Below are 19,172 nucleotides of genomic sequence, written 5' to 3'. Positions count from 1 at the left end.
ACTGTGCAAGGGAGGGGTGTTTTTCCTACCTTTAGCCTCCACAAAGGATACGGAGAGTCTGTGTCACGGTTGAAAAACCTAGTTGTCTTTGTCCCTGCACTTAATAAATATTCAGCTGGCAAACCCTGTGTTTGTGAAATATACCGAATCTGCAAGAAAAGATGAGAAAGAGGTCAGGGTTTTTTCTGTCACTGTACATATGGTATACTGATGGCTCTAGTGGCTTTGAGAAAAATGGAATTACTAGTTCTAGAGGGAAAAGTAGTAAAAAGAAAGGAATAAAGAAACACACACACACACACACACACACACACAGGGTTGGGGGATAAGAGGAAGCCAGGCAAGAGAGACAGTAAGTCAGCCCATAAGAATATGATAGGGCAGGTTCTAAGTGAAATGGTAATCCAGGGCTTTCTGGATGGAGAATGAAGTCACACAATGAATTCCTGTGTCACCCAGATCTACCTGATCATACTCGGAAGCTCCTGGATATAACGGCCAGCCCAGGAACAGCTCAGCAATGACACAACCAAGGGACCACATGTCAATTGCCTCACAGAATGGCAAACCAAGGATGATCTCGGGGGCCCTGGGGAGGAACAATGGAAAGAACCATCAGTGCTCTAGCTCTCTCCTGGGGTACCATGACTGCCTGTGTGGGGTCTATGGTTTTTGAGAGAGGTCTGCATTGCAATGACCTCTCCAACCTTTGGCTCTATCCTCTAGTTAGAAGAGGATGGCTTGTTGCAGAGTTAGTGCAGGTGGGTGGCAATACAATAGGCCTACAGTGAAGCACGTCTGTGGGCATCACTACCATCACACTCTGGCCACATGAGCTCATGAACTGATGATAACAATCGCAGAAACAGTAGGAAGTTAGTTTTTGTAGCTGAACACCTGGAAATCTTCATAAAGAATGCCTGGTTTTTAAGAAGGAATTCTGAAACAGTCTACTTTCAGACATACATAAAAATAGCTGCCCCCACTTAAAATAAGTCAATTAAGTTCAATATTCATTTTCCACAATCTTTGTCTTAGGCATTTGTATCACAATTCCTCAAAGAAACACTGCTATTACTTTTCTCATCAGTTTCTAAATGGTTAATCTCTATAAAAGTTCTTTAATGCTACAAATATAGAACCCCATTCATGAATAGATCATCTTGAGAGTCAACCAGAATTCCATTATAAACCCAACAACCAGCTCACTCCTGACTGTACAACCTAATGTCTCTGCAAATGACAGACAAGGTCACATACTAGAAATTTCAAAGGAATTTTAAAAGAGGAAAGTGCACATGTATTTGGTAACCAAAACCAGACTACAAAGTATACCTTCTTTTAAGTTTTATTCATGTGCATGTGTGTGTATTTGTGTGAGGGAATGTCACAAATGTGGGGCAAGCGGACACTAGGTCCCTTGGAGCTGGAGTTAGAGGCAATTGTGAGTTACTCAACACGGATTCTGGGAACCACACTTGGGTCTTCTGGAAGTGCGCCAGCCATCTCTCCTGCACCTCTACTTCCTAGTTAAAGCATCTGTCCCGACTAGGTGGTACTATGCTTTAGTATAAGACAGGCTCGATGTTTGAGGTGTAACTACAATTGGCCTGTTTTGAAATGTGCTCAATGCACTGTGCTCATAATGAAATACATTAGCCCAATTTGCTTTCTCTACAAGGTTTCCACACTGTAGAGCCATGTCAAGAGCACTGCTGTGCCCCATTTTTAGAAGTCAGGAGTGGAGGCTCAGGGTCTGTCTTCAACCTTGGTCACCTTTTACCTGGCTGGCCCAAGGGAAAGGGAGAGTAGTACTGAAACCACTTCTATCAGCCTCAGACCTTCCTCTTCTAGCTCAGAAAACAACCACAGTCCCCCTTTTAAATTTGCTTATTGCTATCATGTGTCTATATGGAGGCTGGAGGACAACCTTGGGTATCATTCCTCAGGTGCTATCCACCTTTTTTTTTTTTTTAAAGTCAGGCTATCTCACTGGCCCGGAACTTTCCAAGTAGTCTAGGCTGGCAGGGAAACAAGCCCTAGGGAAGCTACCTGTCTCTACTTTCCTAGTGATGGGATTATAAGCACACACTATCATTCCTGGTTTTTGTTTGTTTTTTGAGACAAGGTTTCTCTGTGTAGCCCTGGCTGTCTTGGAACTATCTGTAGACCAGGTTGGCCTTGAACTCGCAGAGATCCACTTGCCTGTCTCCCCAGTGCTGGGATTAAAAGCACATGCCACCACCACCAGGCTCATTTCTGGCTTTTATTATGAGGGTCCTGGAGATCAAACTCAGGTTACCAAGTGAGCTATCTCCCCTATGAAATAGTATTGAAAAACAAAATCCCAAGTGTTTTTCTGCAAAGTTTTGATTTTTCAGATGTATGTGTGCTCCTGTGGTGCTACCATGGTTGTTCTGGGCAGGAAAGGAGAGTGCTACAGTTTGGATCTTGAAGGCTTCCCAGAGGCCTATGTATTTAGTTAGGGATTGGTCTCCAGCGTGGCACCATTGGAAGGAGGTGGAACTTCTAACAGGTGGAACCCAGTGGGAAGTACTTAGTTCACTGGGAATGTGCCCCTATAAGAGACTATGGGTCACCTGCCCCTGATCTTTTTCCCATGTGCTATGAAAGATTTGCTTTGCCATGTACTCCTCCTGTCTGTGTGCTGCCTCAGTTAATCCTATACTGGAACTTCCCAAACTGGGAGCCCAAAGAAGTCATTTCTAAGTCAACTGTCTTAGGCATTTCGTAAGGGTGAGGGAGAGTTGACTAGCACAGAGGAACACCACTGCTAGAGTAGAGAGAACATTGTCTTAGTGCCATCGAAGAGGTATTCCTGTCTGTGCACCTTCACCGCTAGAAGCAGCTGCCAGCACCTCCCCCCCCCCCCCCACAGGCTTTGTCTCCTTTAGTGCAGTTGCTAACTATGTATGTTGGCCACTGAGGCTGCTCATGCTCACTAGCATCACAAGCTGGGGATACCTGTGACTGTTCCATGATATATGCCCGCCTCACTCTTATGTCATGAGCCTTGAGGCCACCACTTGCCTAGGTCACCTGTACCCTGGGGCCCCTAATCCAGGATTCCCAAATTTGTTTTTCATGATGTGTAACTAATGAGATGGCTGGCAGATGCCTTTGGAGATAGTCTGTTCATTTAAGAAAAAACTACATCCCTTAAAAGGGGATGCCTGAAAAGAATATTAGAGAAAAATGAGTATTACAAGCTGCTTTTCCTCCTGCCTCTCTGTTCTGGAGTCAGATGTGTTCCTGCCTCTGCACACATGGAGGCTCAGGTCTGTCTATGAGAGTTCTTGCTCAGGCTTTCCTCAGCAGCCTGCCAGTTATGGTCTTGATGTTTGGATGCATCCCATTCCAGTCCCAGTCCCTGTGTTGGGAACAGGTATGTCTAGTTCCCTGGAGTTGTCTTCCCTGCATTTGACAGTGGGCCATTCCTATCAGGTTAACTGACTGGTTCTTGTGGCCTCCATGCTGTCAGCTTCCAACCTCTGGACACCTCTCAATCAGGCCTCTGTTCCCTAGTGCTGTGAATGATACAAGCATCTGAACATGCCATGCAGACACTTTGGTGGTATTCTTTGGCAAAAAACACCAGATATAGATTTCTGCAACTGCCTGTATGAACAGGGTCTGTGAATGTTGTTCTTTCTCAGTCTACCAGAAGAGGAAACTGCAGCCATTCATGGTACTCTGGTTGTACATACAGCAGCGCCTACTTTGGGAAAACAAAACAGAATGCAAGGACAAAGTAAACAAATGTAAGCAAACCTCAAACACACACCTCTCCTTAATCCTTCTCTCTGTGTTACCTAGAGTATCTGCTTCCCCCATCCCCCATTTCTCATAGGAATGGCCCCCTAAAGTTCCTGCCTCTTCACTGCATACCGACTTCATAACTTTTCTAGTGGGGTCCTACACTCATGAGCCATACTAGCCAGATCAGATATGTCATATTCATTGGTCAGCATCTCAGCTCTACGACTTGAGAGCTGCCTTTCTTCTACACAACTGCCCCTGCTCCTGCTTTGCAATAGCTATTCCTAGCTTTCTAGGTGCCACTTGCCCATATCCAAATTTCTTGCCTGTCTATTCCCTTTGCTAGAACATCCTCCTCCTTTATCCAACTGCTCCATGTCTCTTGTTCTTTTCCTTCTATTCATTCCCTAAGTGATTATTATGGTTTTGTTTTCACCCTGAATGATATGCTGGGCTGGGGATACAGCTCAGGGGTAGTGTACTTGTCTAGCATGCACAAGTTTCTGAGCTCACTCTCCAGTATTACAAAAAAGGTATATTGAAATCTTAATTATTTAGAAATGGGGTTGTTGTAAGTATAATTAGTTAAGACGAAGCTGTACCATAAAAGGTGGGTCCTAATCCAATATGACTGATGTCCTTATTAGGACAGGGAAATTTGGGCACAGACACTGGCAAGATAGTGTGGAGACAGAGGTGGAGACTGCATTCATGTGCCACAAGCCAAGGAGACTTGAAACATGAGAAAGAGGAGCCACTTTTCCCAAAGTAGGAGTGGCTAGGTATGTTATGTGTGTGTGTGTTAGATGCTTTTTTGTGTCTACAGCCACAAAAAGCCAGAGAAGGCAGGAAAAGATCTTCTCCTCAATCTCTATGGCCTAGCTAACATCCTGACTTTGCTCTTCTGAGTAGTTGCTGTTTCAAGCCATGCATGTTGTGGTCCTTGTTTGCAGCTTTAGGAGACTGATAGAGCAATCCTGCTGGCCCTCACAGATTTCAATTCTACATCTAAATCTCAGTTTCAGTTTGGAACAGTCTTTTCAGCTCCAGGCTCACATCTGAGAGCCTGGAACCTCCTATGCTTTATCTCACAGTCATGTCAAAATGCACAGTTGAAAGGGAACTCTTCTCTGTCCTTCCTCATTCTCTAAATGGATCCAACATCCCCACCCCGCCCAGCTACTTTGCAAGAGATCCAGGACTGCTCTCTAATTCTCCCTTCCCTTTATTGCCTCCACCACCCAATACATCCAGCCTACCTCAAATCAGTCCCTATTCCTTGTCTCCCTTGGCATCGCTCTGGCCCCAGCCACTGCTTCCCTTGGAACCTCCTCCAACAGTCATGTGTTTCAAGCCCTCGGAGGCTCTTGCAGCACTCAGAATATATGAATCTCTCCCATGGTCCAGGGATCCCCCTCCCCAATTAAGGACCCAGTCTGCCTTTCCACTGTCACTTCTAGTTCAAAAGGCTCTGGTGCTAGCAGTTTCTTTTCAGCTTCCAGAACACCTTAAGCACCTTGGGAGGCTGCAGCCTTCAGGTAATGTAGTTGCTTCTGCTTCTGTGTTTGCACCATAGCTCTCAAACAGCTGCCTCCTCACCCTTCACATCTCTGCTTAATTGTCACCACCATAGACAGACCTCCCCCGACACCAGTTAGTCTCCATCTCCAGTGCCATAAATGTCACTTTACAGCACTTTCCCCAATAACCTTCGTACTGTCTCTCCCTCTACCAAGCCCACGAGGGTAGCACAGTGACTGGCATTTAGTAGCCACTCAATCACTACAGATGCGTTGATTGAATAAACCTTGATTAAATATAAGAAAGTATGAAAACATGAGTCAGGCTGGGAATGCCGAGGCAGTGCAGACAAAGGAGGGTGAAGAGGTGAGTTTTCACAAGGACCAAGCCTGGGCACTGGGGTAGAAAGGACTCAGCCAGGGGTGAACAGGCACTGAGGCCCAAAGGGGCATGTGCAATACCAGCCCAGGCTCAGCTGCACAGGCACCTGAGCAAGAAAGACAGGAGGAGAGTCTGTGTGTCCATCTGCAGATGGCTAATGAAAGAATTACAGCAAGAAAGGCGGAAGTGTGGAGACGTGAAAGTGGTACCAAGGTCTTGTAGGGCTAGGAATTCAGAGATTTAGTCCAAGCCCCCTGCCCCCGCCTTGGAGGGGGAGATCACTGTCCCTACAGAGGAGGTCACTGGACTGTACCACGAAGCTGCACCCTGCCGTTCCACTAGCTAAAACAAGTGTTCCTCAGGCCATGGCTCTGTTGCAGTCGCTAACTGGTCTCTTGCTGTTGGTTTCAGTCTTGTTTCTCACATCTCAGAGAACAAGTTCCACACATGAAACCTCTGTCTGACCTCTCTTTCCCCCTTCCTACCTCTTCCAACCTTCCTTACTCAGACATCTGCTGCTCACTTTCAACTGCTGACTACACAAGTAGATCACGATGTAAACATGACTGGCACACTGGTCCAGGAGGTACTAACTGAGCATCTGCTACCCCCAAAGAACCATCCTAAAGAAATCTCTCTGTGATTATTTGGGACACCAGAAACCCTTTAAACATACATGAAATACACACACACACACACACACACACACACACACACACACACACACACACAAAAAAAAAAAAATGCACCTAAGAGAAAACCATTTCTCACATCCCAACAAGACACTAAAAGTTCTATATAGAGAGGGGTGTCTCATTGGCTAGCTCACAATAGCTCTGGATGGCCTGAAACTACTATGCAGATCAGGCTGGCACTGAGCTCACAGAGATTCACCTGCTTCTACCTCTTGAGTGCTAAGATTAAAACTGTGGAGCCGGGTGGCAGTGGCCCATGCCTTTAATCCCAGCACTCGGGAGGCAGAGCCAGGTATATCTCTGTGAGTTCCAGGCAAGCCTTGTCTAAGAGCAAGATCCAGGACAGGCACCAAAACTACATGGAGAAACCCTGTCTCGAAAAACAAAACAAAGCAAAGTGTACACCACATGCCTGATTAAGTTCTAGTTTCCAATAAAAGAATAAATTCTGCTATTTTTGACCCACTGACACATTTGCCTATCTGTCCCCTTTTTACACCTGTAAGGACAAGGTCCTGTATCTCAATTATTTTAGATTCCAAGCTAGATGCACTGAGGCTGCTCTTTCAGCAGCTGTTTGAATCTTCAGGAAAGAAAGACACTTCTCAGGCCAGTGAATAGCTCAGCAGGTAAAGGTATTTGCCATGCAAGCCTACAGCAACCTGAATTTGACTCCTGGAATCTGCGTAAAGGTGGAAGGATAGCATTGACACAAAGTTGTCCTCTGATCTTCACATGCATGGTATGGCATGTATGTGTACACATAGCAGTAATAATAGTAATAAAATTTATTTGGAAAAAAAGCCACTTCTCTCTTTGGATGCCAGCAATTCTTGGGACTATGAGTGCACCCTGCTGTGATTCTGCAGATACCTTGTTCCTGTGCTGCTAAACTACTCTGAGGTCCTGGAGGCTCACGAGTCAATTCTACAGTTCGTTTCCTTCTGTTCACTTTCTCTGACACATGCACAATGGTTGCCAGAGCGTCCACTCTTTGATGAAGCACTCTGACAAGCGATCATCCGAAATCAGGCTTTGGCTTCAGCTGCACTCACTCACTCACTCCTTATTCAAACATTCAGCCACGAGCACTATTATTCAGTGTTACTATGTGCCAGGCACTATGCTGGGGGCTGAAGATCAAACAACAAACCCAATTCTGTGGCTCCTTTAGAGGTCACCGGCTAGTCAGAGGCAGCCTCGTACAAGCAGCACAGCTCTACCACATGAAATGTGTACATAGTATATGAAGAAGGGAAAATGGGGAGAGGAAAGCCAGCTGGGGGCTTCCCACAAGAGGTCTGAGCTGAGTCTTGATACATGGCAAATCAGGGGCAGCCTCCAGACACAAGGCAGTGAGTAGTCCTCCATCCCCCCAACCCTTAACCTGCAGCCCCCCCCCCCCTGTATTGCCAGTGCCTGGGGCATGGTAGGTACTTAATATCACAGCTCCCCAGCAGTTCCCTCTCGAGGCTGGCAACATCATCTTGGCAACTACTATGACAAGAGACACACTGCTCTGGCTTTCCCAGGTTTGGGAGGTTTGTGGTCACATTCCATGGAGGTTGTTTCTGTTCTCAGGTTAGTGCCAGTACAGGAAGGACCCTGGGCACATGGATCTCTGTTCTGTGGGTCACTCATGTGACATGGTTACTCCACACTTTCACTGTCATGGTACCATCTCATGCAATCATTTTAAAGAATCTCACTACTATTTTGGGACATCAAAAATACTTTAAACACATACAAGAATTGTCAGACAAAACTGTACCCAAGAAAGAGAGTGACTGTTCCTTTTCAACATGACCATCACAGGACACTGAACATTCCATTTTTATATGGGAGATTTAAAAAAAACCAAAAAACAAAATGCAACCGTCACTTTCAATACATCAATTATTAAAGTTTTGATATTTAGCTCCACTACTCTCTTGACTGCACATAAAGGATAAGTTATTCCTAGATCAGTACAGATCATATGATCCTGCAGAGGCTGGATGTGAAGACTGCAGACAGGAACCCAGGGCCCATGGGTCCAATCCTAGTGCTATTAGGCACTGGCTGTATACCTGGTTCCAGAATGGGGTTCCAGAAGGAAGATTAAACAGAGCATGGTAGGAAGTGCCTCACAGAAGGTCTAGGACAAGGCATGCAATCAATGCTAAGTACACTAAGTAACTCACCTAGTATCTGACTTAATTTATATGGCAATAATCACACAAAATGAACACCCCTTTTCTGTTTTCGTTCCTTGCTCACACTAGGAACGTGCTCAACATTGTTACTTCCCTTGCTCCTTTTCCTCATCTCAAAGATGCCTTTTCTTCTTATACACTGGCACCCACAGCTACAGACCTCTCACCTCACTTTAGAAGCAGAACTTCCTACCTATAACCCAGTTCCATTTATTTGGCCCAACACAGATGGCAGCAGCATGTACGGAACTACATGGCCAGGACTGAAAATGCAGCCCCTGTCCTGTGCTGTGGGCAGGCCTCCTATCAAGATGGTAACTGTGATGCCAGAGTGATACCCTGGGAACAAAGCCCAGGGAAGAGGTCTGAGGATCTAGGTGGAGAGCTGATCCAGAGTGTGCTCACTACATTCAGTGCAGCAGAGGTCTTGATGCAGGAGCTAGGCACATAATCTGCTCACTTCAGTAGCCTTGGCCAACCACTGGCCCAGAGTCAAGGTCTCACTCTTGTCCACAGTGCTCTGACAAACTAAGGTTCGTGTGCATTCCTGATATGGGTGATCAGTCTGCAGCTCATTTGGAGAGTCTGGGGAGAACTGAGCATTTCTGGGAAAATGCTACTCAATTTCTCCTAGTTTTATTTCACCCTCTATAAAATGTGATTATTAATCTCACTTTTTCTCTTGTCTGTATAGTAGCTTATGAAGATAAATTATGGCCAGTAGAATTATAAAGCAGTTTGAACTACCTGGAAGCAAGAAACTGTATTAGTCCCTGGTATTTTATAATCACTGGTATTATAAGGTGTACTCAAATTGAACTGCAGTGAAGAAGTCTGTTCCCACAAATATATGTAGATTGAAAGTCACCTCAGTATGGCTGGGGCAGAAGCAATCAAAATGTAAAATTGTATTTCAGACGGGTTGTTAAATCTTGTGTTTCTATTGCAAAACTAAGGATACTCGGCAATGCCCTCATGAGTTCTGAGCCACTGATGAGACTGGTGACCTGGAGTGGAGGCATGGAACTACATCAAAGCAATATAGGGCCTAAGAAACAGAAGCAGAAACCTGAAGGATAGAGAGGAGAAGTTGAGTTGAGAGGAACTAGAGCCAGAAACAAAGAGATCAGTAGAAAATAGCCTATACAGTAAGGGCTAGAGAACACCTTAGGGTACCACCTAGAGAGAATAGTCTTGGTTTACAGGCGAGGCTGCCAGGAAAACAGTCCTGCATCTGCAGAAATGGGTTCAGACTGTGTCTGGGAGAAGTCATGAGGCGGCACACGACTGGAGATTTAAACAGTGATGCAGGCCTGGATAGTCCCAGGTCAACCAGGGATTTGGTTCTGAAAAAGATACAGCTTCTTCAGCAAACTAGGTAGGAAAGGAACTGATCTGTCTTTGATTCGGGGGCTGGGGAATGGGCAGAAGGACAGAGGGACCCATGGATGAGATTCTTAACATGAAAACCCTCGAAGAAATTGACCCAGAGTTCCCGGTTATGTGAACTTATAAGGAGCCATGCCTGGAACCCAGCTCAGTTGCTGGAGACCTTCAGGATTTTTTTATTTTTTTATTTTTTTGCCACATTCCCCAGCTCTAATGAGCTGAAGAGACACCTCAGATGAGATCTGCTGCAGAGAGTGGGCTCTGAGTCTAGAAGGAAAGTTAGTGAAACCCCCGCTTAGCTGTCAGGGTTCACAGCTTGATACAACAGACACAGAACCCATGGCAGAGGTATTCAAGTTTGACATGGGGCTGGTGCTCATAAAACTGCTGCTGCTGATTACTTCACTGCCCTCAGTGATGACTGTCTTTGGCTTTCTCCAACAGAAATGCTTAAGACATTGAAACATAGCCTTGTGTCCATATGGGAAGCTGACATAATCACAGTTTGGTCTACATGTTGATGTCAGTCTCATGCCACACTTAGACAGTCTCCCAAAGGAAGCTGGCTTTCTTGATCCCACTGGCCATTTCCAGCACACTGTTAGGACCAAAGGGGTAGCTGTTTTTATTTGTATAGGCAGTGTTAGCTCTGAATGAGATTTTCCCATGTGTGCACTAACACACATGTATTTTCCATGCTAATCCTTGATTCCTAAGGCTACTCCACCTGTGCTAAGGACACCATCAAAGTCAAACTCTAGTTCTGTGCTTATATATGGAAGAAAAAGCTAGCTCTGGAACACAAACTGAATACAACACAAAGGCCCCTAATAATATTGGTGGCCTGAAGCCAGCTCTCAGATATCCAAGGTACATTCTGATACTAGCCTTCCAGTGTGCTAGGGTAGATAAAACAAAGCAAATATACAGCCAGAGACATGTATTCACCTAAATAACACTAATTTGGCTTGACAACATCTAAAAGCCAAGGAAGAAGGGAAAGAGGTAAAAATAGAAACAAACTCCCCACTATGAGTGCATATCTCACTGAGAAATGTTCCTAGGAAGAAACAGCTTAGATCCTTTCTAGGAAAAGTCACAATGGTTCATCTCTAAAACACTCAGCAGTCTTGAAATTCCTAGAATCCTCACCTTCCTGGTGGTGCTGTACCTAACATTGCCTGTTTCTAGCCTGGGTGGCCTAAATTTTTCAGTCTTGTCTCTGGTGTTTCACCAGGAAGTCCAAAGTTGCTGGAGAGAGCCTGTCCGGGACCACAGTGCAACCATGGCAGCCTTGATGGCAGTGCCTTTTGCCAAAGTACATGCTCAACAAATGTCAGCCCAGGGAACTGAATTATGAGATCTGCTCGTGTCCACAGAGTGATTTGTTTTACACTTGTCCAATTCCAGGTGCCTGCAATAGTTAAAACCACTTATTTCCCTTTTGTTGAGAAGACAGACACAAAGAAGTATACAACAAGGGCTAGGAAGATGGCTGAGTACATCAAGTGCTGGCTCTATAAGCAGAAGACCTGCGTTTGATCTCTACTACCTGTATGAAAACCCAGGAGTGGTGACCCATGTCTGTAATCCCAGTGCTGGAGAGTAGAGACAGGATCCCTGAGATTTTCTAATTAACCAGAGAGTTCTAGCTTAACCAGGAAGTTCCAAGTCAGCAAGAGATCCTGTCTCAAAAGCAATGTGGATGACTCCTGAGGAATGACACCTGAGGTTGACTTCTGGCCTCCACACGGTCATACACAAAGAGAAGGAGGGAAGAGAGAGAAAGAGAATGAGAGAACAAGAGAACGAGTGAATGTGGATGTGTGCACTGTGCATGTGTGCATGCGCGCGCGCAGCGCGCGCACACACACACACACACACAGAAAAATATACAACAAAAATGATTAGAAAGCAAAGACAACCACAGCAAAGAACATCCCAGAATGTCAAAATCCCTCCTTGCCTTTAACACACCGTCCCTTCTCTTCAAAGGGGCTTTGAAACCCGCGTCTTTATGCCACAGACACACGAGAGATGGGTGTGGGCCACACTGGTGAAGTGGACCCCCAGCCTCAGGAAACTCCAGACAAGATGTGTATGAAGAAGTGGAAAACACAGAGCTAAGCAGGCAGAGCCGGGGACATTCGGTGACATCTCCTCACAGTTCCTACTGTTGAGTTTTTCTTCTGTTTTGTTAAGTCTGTTGACTAAAGCCGAGGGCTAAAATTGTGCGGTTACGGCTTCTAAGGTGAAACCTGCTGATACTGGGAAGGGCTATCTCAAACATTTCTCTCCCATGCTGTCACCTGTCACAGCTTTCTGATGGTAACCCCTCTTTCCTTATCCTGGGAGGAAATTCAGAATTTCAACTCCTATGGATCAGCTGCACATACAGCATCCGCCCTATATTCGGCCTGGTGACACATATCAAAGCTACCAACAGAGTGAAAATGGGATGTCATGCCACGGAAGGGACAGCTTCTTCCATGGGAACCTAGTGTTCAAGGGCTCACTCCTGCCGCAGGTAAAAAGCATACCCGAGCAGTGACATTACCTATGTGGCACTTCACTACTTTGAATGTCACAATCTCACTGCTTGAACATTTCGCTTTGACTGGTTCACTCCGAGTACTCAGTAAATGTCTGTTGGGTAAGTGAACATGAACAGAAAGTGTCAGTGCTTTCCTGGCCGAAGTGCCCTGTGCCTGGACAGGAGAGGCCTCTGCATCGACAAGGCTCATTTCCTCACTTCCCTCATCTACTCCTGTGCTTGGAGGGTTAAATGGCAAGCCACTGTTTATTGCTGCTGATCAGGGATTAAAGAGAGGACTCTGACAATAGAAAAGGCTTCCTTCTTTGAAATGGAGGTACATTTGGTGTCACTGACTGGAACAAGACCAATTCAGAGAACAGAAGCCAGAAACCTGAGCTATGAAAAAGACCCCACAGAGCACGGTGGCAATCCACTGCAGTGGCAGGGAAAGCATCAGAGGTTTCTTTCTGTTCACTGTATCTCAAGTAGAGGATTACTAAGAACCAAGGGCCAAAGCGTGCTAACATCCTGCAGAGCAAGTTCTCAGCATAAACTAGGAGCTAGCTGATGGGGTATGCTGACCCAGTAAGTACAGGATGTGGCTCTCTCCAAGCAAGCAGGCATTCACGGGTCTAGATGAGCCACAGCGATGAGGCCAGCTCTCTAGGGAAAGTGCACATGATCCTGGCCTGCAAAGGGGACTCTCAAGAGTATGCCCTTCAAGTCTACAGCAGTCAGCACCCACAGAACAGGCTTCACCATGGCCCATTGTCTCACAGTATGTTCCCCTGGGATTCACCCAGGGCCAGGATAAGGAAAGAGCTCTCACAGCTGTTGGCTGGTTGCTTCAGCAGAAGTTAGGAACAGGGGGATTCTGCTGGACAAGGTGGGTATAAACTCTAGCCAAGAGCATCTTATTTAAGGGATAACTTCCAATACTCAAATGCTGGGGGAATGGGGGAACAAACAAAACTAAACCCAAATTTGCTTTCTTATGTCTTGGTCCCACAAGAAACACTCAGCTGTCTCTTTAAATCCACCACTAGGAGGTGCAGAAGTATAGCAGGTAGGCAATCTGAATGCCATTTGAACCATCAATTCCTACAGGGATGGATGGCATTTCTATCCCCTGGTGACAGCCATTGAATCCTGGGACACACACAGCAAACTAAGCAGAACATAGAAGATCTTTCTGTTGGTGCAAGATGCTAAGCTATTCCCCCAGGTGGCAATACCATTGCCCCATGTTCCCATAAACTGCTGGTTTTACTATAACAATGAGGCTCTTTTGTAATCCAAGAGCTGGAACTGCAGGCCTTTGGAATGGAGCAACATTCAGCAAGAGATTAGAATGCTCATTTTGTTCCCATGAATACCAAACACTACTCTAGCAGAGTGAGCTAACTGGTGGGCACTGGAGCTGGGGATGAGAAGTGGAGAGAGGGACTTATACAGAAAGACAGTATGGAGGGCTGAGAGGTAGTACTCTCCAAGAAACACTCCCATTTCCTATCATTGCCTCCAGCACAGTTTTGTGTCTTTAGAAGACACTTTTTTCCCCGTCTCAACAAGGCTTTCCCTTAGACCTGTCTCCTCCCAAACACTCCCCTCACCAAGGGGAGGTGCTCTGTCTATATTCTCACTTACATCAGAATTGTATCCCACCTTCACTGATAACCTGTCTTTTCTTTAAATGAGAAAAATCTAGTCAGTCTTGCCTCTAGACTAGAAGCATCCTGGGGCTACAGGCTCCTCCTCCAGGTGTCATTGCACCTTGTGGTACCCAGCAGAGCCTGATGGCAGCAAGTGGGAGGTGTGAACTGCTTGACTTTGTTCACACTGATGGCGGTGATGCTTCAGTTAAGTACCTTTCCTCCTACCGTAAAAATGTAGTAAATGCTCTATACACTAAAGTGACTATGTGAAGAAGGGGTCAAACAGCAATTTCTGATTATTTTTAAGGAAAGAAGGGGGAGGGAATAAGCAAATTCTTTGAGCTCTTACTTGATAATGGGGGAAATTGAAGGAGAAACCAAACCAAACAAACAAAAAAGAAACACCTACTTTTAGTAGATGTCTGACATAGGGAGTTTGTACACCTGAAAACATATGTATAAACTGATATGGTGGTAGGGGAAAAGAACATGCATGAGCATGTGTATGTACTATATATATATTTATACACACACACACACATCTGGAGATGAAGAATAGTAACAGAGAAAGGGAGTGAGGAAACTGGATAGGAAATTTAAAAAAAAATCATCTACTTTCCCAGGCAATTAAATAGATATTTGAAATAATGGCCGCAAGCCTAGAATGAAGACCTAAGTGTCCTTGCTAGCAAAGAATAAGAGCTTGCAATAGCATGTGTGCCTGCAAGTGGTGGCCTGGCACACTGGCCTTCTGAGAACAGGAGGAGTGTCTGCACTCATGTACTCAGGCCTGTCCTGGACTCCCATGAGACCAGACACTCGGTAGGGAGGCAGACCCCACACTGGTTTCTTAAGGAAGTGCTGGTGATGGTGACATTCTGCCCAAGTACGGCAGGCACTCAGCACCAACTGACAAATGGCTAACCAAACTCAGAGGCTCCAGGTGGGAAGGCTTTAACCTAGAACCAACAAGCTCTTTTTCATTAGGCCTTAAAAAGACTTTAAAAGAAAGAAAATTATCAAAACCCCCATGTACTCCAGAGATTCAACTGAGAGTCATTTCTGAAGCTAAGTGAAACCTTGCCTTGTTAGAAATCCTGGCTTGGATAAAAATCCCACAGAAGTCTTCTTGGTTGATTAACCTAACTGCTCTTAACAAACACATGCATAAAGAAACCCTGGTATACATAATGGATGTTTACTCAGCCATAAAGAATGAAATTATGTTATTGTAGGAAGATGGATGGAACTGGATTATCATCATGTCAAGCAAAGAGAAACTCAACTCAAGACAAAAGCTGTTATGAGGCACTTAGGTCCATTAACCAGCTCCCTCAGTTTCCCTATACTCTGAAGAAATTAGGAAACTGAAAATGGGTTCATTTACACTTTGGTCCAATGCGCGCGCGAGAGTGTGTGTGTGTGTGTGTGTGTCTGGGTCTAATGTGTGTGTGTGTGTGTGTGTGTGTGTGTGTGTGTGTGTGTGTGTGTGTCTGGGTCTAATGTCCTCCCTGCCATGCCTGTAGCCACCTTACAACTTTTTCAAAGCCATTAGCCAAAGGCTACAACATATGCAAATTTAGCTGTGTAACAAATTAACAAGCCCTTTCCTGGGGGGAAAGAGGGACTCCACATACTCTCAGAGAGTATTTTATTCAAGTACAGATTGAGGAAAAGGGGGTCTTCAGTATCACTCATTTTTTTTTAAAGATAGAGTCTCGGGTTGTGTGGGCCCGTTTTAGGGCTTGCAGAGTTTTCTATTTGTGGGTTCATTCCTATCGTAGGTAAAAAAGATTTTGTGTAGTGGACTTTGAAGTCTTTAGTATCTTTTCTTTGGAGGGCAGCTCCAAGTTACAACTCCATTATGCCTGTTAAACATAGCAATTTTGTGAGTTTAAAAAGGTGGTACACTGATTTAAAAAAAGGAAGGGCATAAGAGTCCCTCTTTAGAATACCCTTGCTTCAGGGCTTCAGTGTAGGATATATGGGTATAGTATCATGTTTTATCTCACCAAGAATCGAGACAAATAACAATAACTAAACAAAAAACTATAAGAATAGAAAAAGTAGAAAGGAAGGACTATTTGGGAAGAGGAAGGGACCAGCTAGAGCAGGGAAGGATAGGAAAGAGTAATCAAAATTGGGGGTGACTATGATCAAAATATGTCAGATACTCCTTTGAAAAAGTGTTAATGGAGCAGGGCATGTTGGTGTACACCTATAACCCCAGCCCTCGAGACAGAGGCAAAGGCAGAGGCAGGAGGATCTCATAGCCAGTTCCAGGCCAGTCTAAACTACACATAGAGTTTTATTTTAACCTACATTCTCTCCCCTTCCCCAAAGGGAAATATCATAATTATTTTGTATAACTAATATATGCTAATAAAGAAAATGAATAGTGAGGAGGACTCTTCCATCTTTCCCTCTTCTGGGCTTCCATGACCAGATCAACAGACTGCCTTTGAGTGTAAAGCACTAGAGAATCAGCTAAAGTCAGGACAGAGATGGCAATGAGCTTTGTGCACTGGACTTTGGAGCAGAGCGCCCAAACTAGTCATTATCTTCTAGGCCTGTCTCTGACATAAGTCCCATCACTCCTGCTCACACCTTCCCATCTACCAAACGATTCTATTGTTTGGTTGCAGGTTCGGGTCTGCCCTCCCTCCTCCTGGGTTCGGCACCATCACGGAAGGCCATTCCCTGATTGCTCCGCTTGGCTGGGAATATGGGACAGAGGGAGTGGATGCCACTGGGAGTTTTCCTTTCCCTGTAAGCATTGTGTTCAATATGGACAGATACTTGTGTAGCCTCTGTGTTCTGCATTAACCCCAGGGCAGAATCATTAGTGATTAGGTTTTTCTATGGAAAAAGCAAAGCACAGGAGAGAAAGTAAACTCCCAGTGGAAGATCAAATATGCTAAGGGTGGGCATCTTAAGGTACTATTCAAAAACAATATGGGAAATGGCAGAACTGTATTTCCTCTGTTCCTCTAAAGGGAAGTTCAGGAAAAGGTCAGAAGGAGAACAATGCAGGCCATCTATCATACAGCCTCTCCTCTAGAAGGGTTCCGTACACACTGCAGCCTCATTTCTCAATTCTATAATTACCAGCCCCCCCCCCCCCCCACACACACTACAGATTGCATGCCACCATGGCCTTATGAATTATACATTTCATTTCCATTTACAACACTGGGACTTGGTGGCCACTGCCAGGGTGGGCAGCTTCAGGGACGCCCATCTAATGTCTCCTCAGGTACACATACAAATGTTACAGGGCCCATACAATGTTGCTAGCGGTGACCTTCAATTCTCAGGTCACCTTTGGTTTTGTTTACTGAACAACAAGAACTGGCTACCAGTTGAGGGTTTCCCTAGGGGGAAATTATATTGGGGCACCTTTCCTTCCCCTTAGCATTTTTATTCAAGCTAAATCTTGTTGAAATGAATATGAAGGGTGGTCTTGAAAGACTACAGCTGTATGGGGCCTGAGGTGTACATGTTTGAGAGCATCAGCAACACCCACTTGTCTTGCTCTTTGAGTTAGTGTGTGGCTAGAAAGGGAGTACCAGAAGTGGATACCATGGCAGAAACTGGGGGAGCTCTACTCCTTCAATTAACTGACATGAGATGGCAGTGAGGCTCTGGGTAGTGGACTTTGGAGCAGAGCCCCCAAACCGGCCATTATTCTCCAGGCCTACATCACTGTCTCTGATGTTAAGTCCCCATCACTCCTAAACACCTTCCCATCTACTTGAAAAGAAACAAAAAACAAAAACAAAAACCAACCAACCAATAACCAGTAGGCTCAGTAGAAGTGGAATCCTGGTATCTGAGAGAACATGCCCACAAAGAATATTCAAGGAATACCCCATAGAGCAGACTGGGTGAGCTAATTAGCACTCCCTCTGGGAGCAGAGGGCACACCTGAATCTATCACTTTAAGTCAGTGGTTCTCAACCTGTGAGTCTTAAGTCCTTTAGGGTCGAGTGACCCTTTCACAGGGATCGCCTAAGACTATTGGAAAACACAGATATTTACATTACAATTCATAACAGTAGCAAAATTACAGTTATGAAGTAGCAACAAAAATAATTTTATGGTTGGGGATCACCACAACATGAAGAACTGTAATAAAAAGGGTTGCAGCATTAGGAAGGCTGAGAACTACTGCTCTAAATGATAGTATGAGAAAGATTTTAATTTTAATTTAAAAAAATTACTTTAGATAGTTCCAGAGCAGGCATTTGTGAGATGGGCTATATATACATGCAGGGGATTTAATTTCTGAGGTTGGTCTCAGAAATGTTAGTAAATGAAACACAAATTGCTGGTGTATGTGTGTGATTGACTTAGGTTTCTTTGGGAACCCTTTTAATGTTAGATGTGTGTTTATAAAGGACTTACTGAGGTCTACTGGGAGCACAGCAGTGACAGTCAGCCTCTAAGATGGCCTGTGACAGTCCACATGTCCCTATTGGTTGCCCTACTATACCAAGTAGGGTAAATGTGTGGAATCAATAAAATATTACAGAAATAATGATGTGTGACTTGTCAGATTAGTCATGAAGACACTGGCTTCTAGCCTGTTGCGTTTCGAATCACTGGCTATAGAGAAAGCAGTGGCCGTGTTGAGAGGATAAAGAGCGCCTACTAGCAGTCAGCATCAGCTTGCCCATCACAAGCAAGCCTCTTGAGAAGCAGCTCTCACACCTCAGCACACCTCAGCCAGCTTTCAAGTGTTTAGAGGCCCAGCTGAGGCTCAGTGGGTGCAGCCTCCCAAGACTGAGCCAGGACAGTCTAAGCCAAGTTGCTCTCAAGTTACTGACCCCCAGAAATGGAGATGATCAACACTTACTACACAAGCCACTACGTTTTAGGGCAGTTTGTCCCATAGTCATGGCTCATGTCCATGTATAGGAATGCTGTTTCTACAAGAGCAGATCTGCCGAGCAGTGGTGGCACACGCCTTTAATCCCAGTACTCGGGAGGCAGAGGCAGGTGGATCTCTGTGAGTTCA

General features: G+C 45.1%; 1 protein-coding gene across 6 annotated transcripts in view; it reads right to left on the bottom strand.

Moving 5' to 3' along the window:
• Nucleotides 1-19,172, bottom strand: part of Hipk2 (homeodomain interacting protein kinase 2) — a 192,456-nt gene that overhangs the window by 60,564 nt on the left and 112,720 nt on the right. For all 6 annotated transcript variants that reach the window (XM_028889298.2, XM_028889301.2, XM_028889302.2 and 3 more), the window contains exons 3-4: nt 466-589; nt 30-149 (exon numbers count right to left, since the gene is read on the bottom strand). In XM_028889298.2, the coding sequence (XP_028745131.1) occupies nt 30-149; nt 466-589 (244 nt within the window). The remainder of the gene's footprint in view (nt 1-29; nt 150-465; nt 590-19,172) is intronic.

The sequence above is a fragment of the Peromyscus leucopus genome, chromosome 3 (assembly GCF_004664715.2).
Source record: "Peromyscus leucopus breed LL Stock chromosome 3, UCI_PerLeu_2.1, whole genome shotgun sequence".
NCBI lineage: Eukaryota > Metazoa > Chordata > Mammalia > Rodentia > Cricetidae > Peromyscus > Peromyscus leucopus.
Note: the sequence above shows the minus strand (reverse complement) of the source record. Positions and strands in the feature narration are given on the sequence as shown.